This window comes from Pinus tabuliformis, chromosome 3_2 (assembly GCF_031772625.1).
Source record: "Pinus tabuliformis cultivar Carrire ecotype Pingquan chromosome 3_2, CPIR1, whole genome shotgun sequence".
Lineage (NCBI taxonomy): Eukaryota > Viridiplantae > Streptophyta > Pinopsida > Pinales > Pinaceae > Pinus > Pinus tabuliformis.
The window spans coordinates 76,360,913-76,368,603 of NC_142302.1; the positions used below are offsets into that span (position 1 = coordinate 76,360,913).

General features: G+C 35.4%; 2 protein-coding genes across 2 annotated transcripts; both read right to left on the minus strand.

The window, feature by feature from the left end:
* Positions 1–310: 310 nt before the first annotated feature.
* LOC149179927 (serine/threonine-protein kinase PEPKR2-like) lies at positions 311–1,341 on the minus strand. The gene is made up of 2 exons (XM_089413695.1): positions 807–1,341; positions 311–594 (listed from the first exon to the last, which is right to left on the minus strand). The coding sequence occupies exons 1-2, from the start codon at positions 1,339–1,341 to the stop codon at positions 311–313; spliced, it is 819 nt and encodes a 272-aa protein (XP_089269821.1).
* A 4,187-nt stretch (positions 1,342–5,528) lies between these two features.
* Positions 5,529–6,857, minus strand: LOC149179928 (serine/threonine-protein kinase PEPKR2-like). Its single transcript, XM_089413696.1, has 3 exons — positions 6,215–6,857; positions 5,808–6,099; positions 5,529–5,655 (listed from the first exon to the last, which is right to left on the minus strand). The coding sequence occupies exons 1-3, from the start codon at positions 6,855–6,857 to the stop codon at positions 5,529–5,531; spliced, it is 1,062 nt and encodes a 353-aa protein (XP_089269822.1).
* Positions 6,858–7,691: the final 834 nt, after the last annotated feature.

The following is a 7,691-nucleotide window of genomic DNA, read 5'->3' on the forward strand; positions in this document are numbered from 1 at the left end:
CGAACTTGGAGCCGCTGGTGTATCGATCTTGGACGTAGAGGTCTTCTCTGAAGCCATCATCCCAGGTGTAGTAAACGCAAAAGCGACCTCTGTTTTGCTCAAAATCCAAGGATGACCTGCATCCACATTTCTTTATTAGTGTGAGATGTTTAGACCAGTTCATCTTAATTTGATTGCAGATTTAGAGAATATTTAAAATTTTAACTAATGAAAATGAAATCGACTAGATCTTAAAATATTCCAAAAACCTAAGATAATATTATAACCGGAGGTGTAACGTACTTAAGATTTGATTGCAGGACAACCGCTCCTAGTGTCTCTTCCGTAACATTCCAAGAACAAGATCCTTTGCAGAATGAGATACAGAGCTCCATCGACCGAGGGTAACATCTGGCATTGTATCCCGCCCTAGTATTTGTTCATACTCGGTGTCCTCATTCTCGGCGCGGTTGAAAGGTAACCTGCCACACAGAAGAATATATAACACTACTCCAGCACTCCAGATATCAACCTCATACCAGTACCCTCCCCTGCCTCGCATTTCTGGTGCAGAATATCCCACGGTTCCCACGTTACCATGCACAATATGCTGGTCTGTGAATTAAACCAATCACGATTAATAAAAGAAGAATTTATATTCGTTGCAATGAAAAAATTGTCACAGACAAGAATGCGATCGATGCTTTTGTTTCCTTGTCAATAACCCTACCTGGCTCGACATGAATTGCTCGATCAAAATTTCCTAGTTTCGTGGTCAATGAATTATAATTTGCATCGTTTGATATAAATATGCTTGAAAGCTTTACGTCTCGGTGAATAACCCTTCTCGCATGGCAGAACTTGAGAGATTCCACGAGAGATTTTATTATTTTGGCGGATCTGCACCTCACGAAGAAGTTCGCCTGGTTTTACCTTGTGACTGAGATCTCCGCCATTGCAGAGCTCGGTAACTACGTGCATATACCTAAGCGGATGCCGTGACTCCGTCGATATACCATCTAAGAACTTCAAGATTCCGGGATGGCCCCCGCCGGCGTTCAAGGCATGGAGTATTATTAACTCAGCATGTGCATTTTGGGTGTCCGGCATTGTCTTACAGGCCACTTCTTGCCCCATACGCCTACAAATGCATCTACGCACCTCTCCCGTTTGTCCTGCTCCAATGACACTCCCAAATTCATACGTGCATTCGAGATATTGCAATTGAGGATTGTCTCCGCGTCCAAAGCATTTAGTGCGGAGGAGGAAATCTATCCCGCGGACTATCAGACGGTAAAAAATTTGCTCCGTCGTGCTCATGGCTGCAGACAATCGTTCTCTGATAGCGGCCAGGTTCTCCATCTGCGGTAGCGGCAAGGTTCTTTGATATCTTGTGCTTGGCCTATTCTCGTGTAACTGTTTTCACGGCCAGCCCAGAATTTTGATCTCTTTCTCTTGCGATCTTTTTTCAACGTACACAGGTTGTTGCACGCCAAATCTTTAGACAATCTTGCAGTTGTGCACAAGCTTGGTCTTGTCACACTATCTGTAGAGCCAGAATATCGGTATCTGCAGGTATAAGCTAGGTTGTACATATTGGCATTGAAATGTGCCACTTGTAATCTCCCAAGATTACAACGTCGCTTTAGGAAGCCTAATTTTTCCCCTTTGATAACGGCGATATAGAAAAACTACGATGTAATGCTGTAACTAGTCCTTAGCTACGTGTTGAAGTGGATCACAGTAGAAGGTTCATTAATCAGGTCCAACCGTTATGCAAAGAGAATTGTATTTAATTACCCATAAAAAATAAATATATAAACTCAAACGAAGGTGTGACATGGTGCGAGGGTATGAAGACTTTACTTAACGAGAGAATTCGGAAAGAGAGGAGAAGTGCATTTTAATTACTACTTTACTCAACGAGGGAATTCTGAAAGAAAGTTTTTTAAATATATGGGAAAATCTATCTTGTATTGCAGGAGAAACGGGATTTTGAGAGGTTTAGGTGTTTTTTATTTGTTTTTTTTGCTTAAAAAAAGCTAAAGGAGGAGTGATACATACAATATATTTTACATATTATTATTATTTCATTATTGATATATTATTATTTTGCAATGTGAAATGATAGATATGCATTGGTGTTTAATCGTATATATATTATACATTAATATTTTAAGAATAAAATATGTATTAATGTTTTCCAAATATTTAATATGTATAAATGGTTAAAAAGTATATAATAGTTACTGCTGATTCCTAAATACTCAATACACATTAATTTTTTGAAAACATTTGAAAACATATAATTTATATTAGTTCCTAAATACTCAATACACATTAATTCTTTGAAAACATATAATTTATATTAGTTCATATTAAATATGACCACATTACTACATTTTACTTCATTGAAAAATCTTTTATCATGATCTCTCATCACTAGTAATTTTTTGTTACAGGAATATTTGTTAAAACTTCTATTATCAATAATGAAGGTTTTGGAAGATGTTTTTATTGATAAATTTTCAAAATATTGTACTATAAAAAAACTTTACTAAAATCTCTATTAAGTGATTTTATCTTTATAAATAATCTAAATATAAAGAATCACTTTAATATTCATTATATTTGTGAAACACATAGACAATGTGATATGATCATAACATTCCAGTCAAAACGAAGAATAAACTTATCAGTATTTTCTTACTATGCCATTGGGGATTCTTTAACCCATGCAAATTTTTCCAGTTGACATGTTAAAGTGTTATCCTATATAAAACTTATATGTTGCTCCGTATAGAATTATGAATTATATCCTCATAAGAATATGTATCTTCAAATAGTAATTCTCAAAAGAGAGAGGCTCGAGAGATCAAATATTTTTCATGATTCATAGTCTAGAATTCATCCACTTTATCAAATGACCTAGTTAATTTTAAATGAACTTAATTAAGATAATTTAGCCCATTATTATAGAATCAAATCTCTTTAGGTATTCAGATTATCAAGATAACTATAACTCCATCCTTCCATCTATTAAGTGAGAAATTTTCATGATAAATATTTTATATTAGGAACAATGGTTTTTGTAAATTGCCACAACTCTTTTCTCTCTAGTGAATTCTCAATGGCTTGTATCCAAATTCCATAGTTCTCTTTAGTGAATTCTCAATGGCTTGTATACAAATTTCATAACTGCTCCCATCTAGCACCACAATATGTATATGTTGTTAAGAGATCTTTTCTTTTATAAATATTGATTCAAAACTTGCAAGTCCAAATAAATTGATTACTTCATTAATAAAACTTTTCAAGAGCACACAACCATCCACAATTTTCCCATGATGCAATAAACTCCAAACATCTTAACAAAACCTATATCTCTCATACAACTAAGCAAATAATGGTATGGAAAAAATAGATTACAAAAAATGCAAGTAGAATTGATAATGTTAACGCACATATTTATAAAATTGAAGCACAAGTAACATGATAAAGCATAAAAAAGTAATGTAGGATTGCATCTATAAGGTTAACCAACTTGCTTAAAACCAAGTTGATATAGTCAATCTAAACCATCCATGTTTACCCCAAAATTGATAGACAATCTACTATTTTAGGCATTTTCTAGGTACTTGGCTTTTATTAACCTAGTAAAACCCATTTTTGTCTAGTTGAAATTACCTTGTTCAACTAGTTATATATAATATAGTGGATAATTTAATAATTTCCTAAAACATACTCGATGAATCCAAAATTGAATCTAATTTAAGATTCTAATCAATCAAAAAAAACTAAAACTAAATAAATTCATTTTACATTTCTTTAACTTAAAATTCCATCTATATAAACCCACTAAAAATGTCTTTTAAAATTTAAATGTCACTCAAATGGTAATCTAAACCTCCTTTAATCCTAAAATTTCAGCGGATTACACGTTAAAACTAACAAATAGCTACCTTAAGAGTTTTGTGTGTTGCCATAAATGCATGGTTGAAATTTAGGAAACTTATTACCAGTCTTATGTTGGACAAAAGGTACGAAGATAATGGCCGTCCAATTGGTAGTCAACAAATCATCTACAATTATCTAAATATCTAAACTAAAATGATTGTAATCGTCAATCCCAACTATCAAAATATCTACCCTAAAATGACTATAATCGTCAATCCAAAAATAGTCTTTTAGAATCCTCTTAAAATCCCCTTAAAATCCCCTTAATATGAGGATTTTAAATTCTAAACCATCCACTCCCTTGCAAAGCGGGGAACATTTAGGTGTTGATATTTAAAGCATTCCAATTCCAGAGCCTTGGGCATAGTTCTTATTCTGGTGAAATTCTTATTGGGAAATGGAAAAATGGATAGTCTATGCTTGAATTGTGCACTTTTAGTTGAAGATACTTGGGTAGAAACCACTTTTCAATATTTTCCATAATCTTTTGCGTAAAGAAGGTACATTGGGCACAATTCTTACACGGAATCGAATTCCTGTTTAGGCATGGGAAAATTAGTATATACTTGAAAAGTTTCAAGTGCACTTTGAGTGAGTGATAGTTTTGTGGATAGTAGTGTTAAACTCTATATATATATATACTTATTATAATTAATCGGTTAAAGATTATGTGTGAGTTTTATAAAGAATGAATTTGTGTGAGTGTTTTTTAAATATTTAGTATTTAAAATAGATATTTTACGCAACATATAAGTTATAATAGTTTGAATGGGCCTAATGATTAAGAACATGTGTTTCCTCCTAAGAGGTCACAGGTTCGAAATCAAAGGGGTAGAGTATGTATGTCTTTTTAGACTTAGCAGTCAAATCGGTGCGGGAAGGCGGATACAAGGGAGTCTCATACACCAATTTGGTGTCTACTTGGTCGTGACCTTAAAAATAGATATTATTATTATTAACATTATGATATTTAATTATAAAAATTCATACACTCTTTAATTAAAATAATGAGATTAATTATAAACATTAAATTTTATATATTTTAATATTTATTACAATCTATTACAAATATAGTTTAATATTAAATTAAAAAAAAAAAACAAAATAAAATATTAATTATATATATATATATATATATAGATCTGTGTTTTTTTTTAAAACAAAGGATAGAAAATGCTTATTTCACTTCATAACATTTAATAAATCATCATTGATTTTAGTAAAAGAATTTTCATTATAAACCTCAAACAACTATCTAAAACAATTTATCCAAATCACTTTATTGTCAAATCGAATTAATTAATTGATCTAGTAGTTTACACCAAAGTCTCACATAACGGTAATCATCATCATGAAGGTCTCGCGATGTATTTTATTAACAATGTGAAAAGAAAACTGAAAGGGAGGTTGGAGGTTGGAACGGTCCAATCCTTTGATTGAATTCGATGACACACAGCATACTGTTTCTGCGTATGGCCCTTCTGCAATTTTTAATATGATTTAGCCTTACCCTTCATCTCCACAGTCAGGCGCAGGGTGCAAGATGGTGGTACAACCACGCTACTGTCTCTCTAAAAGTACCCAACTCCTCTTTACTGCTCTCCGAACTTGGAGCCGCTGTCGTATCGATCTTGGACGTAGAAGTGTTTTGTGCAGCCACCATCCCTGACGTAGTAGATGCAGAAACGATCTCTGTATTGCTCAAAATCCATGGATGACCTGCGTCCAAATTTTCTTATTGAGAGAATATATTTTGGAATTTGAAAAATAAGAGTGAATTCCCAAAATCTTCTGGAGAAATAACGTTATAACTAGAAAAATGCAAAATATTCATGGCATGTAAAGTACTTAGAATTTGATCGCAAGACAACCGGTTCCAGATTCTCTTCTGTAACATTCCAAGAACAAGATCCTTTGCAGAATCAGATACAGAGCTCCATTGGCCAAGGGTAACATCTGGTTTTGTATCCCGCAATACTATTTGTTCATACGTTGCGCCCTCATCCTCGGCGTGGTTGAAAGGTAACCTGCCACACAAAAGAACATATAACACTACTCCAGCACTCCATATATCAACCTCATACGAGTACCCTCTCCCCGGGCTTCGCATTTCTGGTGCAGAATATCCCACGGTTCCCACGTTATCACACAGAAAACACTGGCCTGCGAATTAAAACAACAAACAAGATTAATAAAAGAAGAATTTATATTCATTGCAATGAAAAAGTTGTGACAGACAAGAATTCGATCGATGGCTTTTTTCCTTTCATAACCCTACCTCTCTTGACATGAATTGCCCGATCAAAATTTCCAAGTTTCGTGGTCCATGAATTATATTCTGCATCGTTTGATATAAGTATGCTTGAAAGCTTTACGTCTCGGTGGACAACCCTTCTCGCGTGGCAGAACTGGAGAGATTCCACGAGAGATTTTATTATTTTGGCGACCTCTACCTCAGCAAGAAATTCACCTGGCTTTACCTTGCGACGGAGATCTCCGCCATTGCAGAGCTCGGTAATGACATGCGCATACTTGCACCTAAGCGGATGCCGTGACTCCGGCAACCTACCATCCAAATAATTCAAGATTCCGGGATGACCCTCGCCGTAGTTCAAGACTCGGAGTGCTATGAACTCAGCATGTGCATTCGGGCCGTCCGGCATTATCTTACAGGCCACTTCTTGTCCCGAGCTCCTGCAAATGCATCTGCGCACCTTTCCCGTTTTCCCTGCTCCAATGATACTCCCAAATTCATACGTTCTTTGGATATATAGCAAATTGGGATCGTCCCCGTATCCAAAGCATCTAGTGCATATGAGGAAACGTATACCGCGAACTAGACTGTCAAAAATGTTCTCCGTGGTGCTCATGGCTGCAGACCATCCTTCTCTAATAGCGGCATTGAGGTTCAGGGTCTCCATCTGCGGCAGTGGCAAGGTTCTTTGATAACTTGTACTTGCCATCTTCTCCTGTAACTGTTCTCAAAGCCAGCTCTCAGAATTTTGATCGATTTCTCTGAGGATCTGTTTTCAATGTACACAGGTTGTTAAACGTCGTATGTTAAAAATCTTGCAGTTGTGCACACGCTTCATCTGGTCTCACACACACTATATATATATATATATATAGCAAGAATATGGGTATCTCAAGTACAAACTTGGTGGTACATATTGGCATTAAAATGTGCCGCTAGTAATCTTCCAACGTCGCTTGAAGAACCCTAATCTTTTTTTCTCAAAGTACAAACTAGGTGGTACATATTGGCATTAAAATGTGCCACTAGTAATCTTCCGACGTCGCTTGAAGAACCCTAATCTTTTTCTCTCATAATGGCGAGATAGAAAAATCACGAAGCGATGCTGTAGGAACTCCTTCAGTATGTGTCGACGTGGATCACAGGAGAAACCTCACAATGTTTAGGCTAATTAAGGACGTCCAACCATTGTGAAAAGACAACTGTATTTACTATCCATAAAATGACAAACAAATAATTGTTGAAATATTAATTTCCAATTGCAGCATACATTCCAGAAAACCGCCAACCTTTTCTTCGCACCGCTGAGCAAGTGGTTTTCCTCCGAACGCACCCGATAAAACCTCGAGCTGATGCGTGTCTTCATTGCTTTTCCCAAAACCATTTTTTTATTGGGACTTAAGGTCCGTTTGGATTGGGCAAGCGATAACCATTTGATTAAAGTGAAGACTGTTCACCGTCAAAGTTGATATACAGCTTTGCAACAAGGATTTACGTGAAG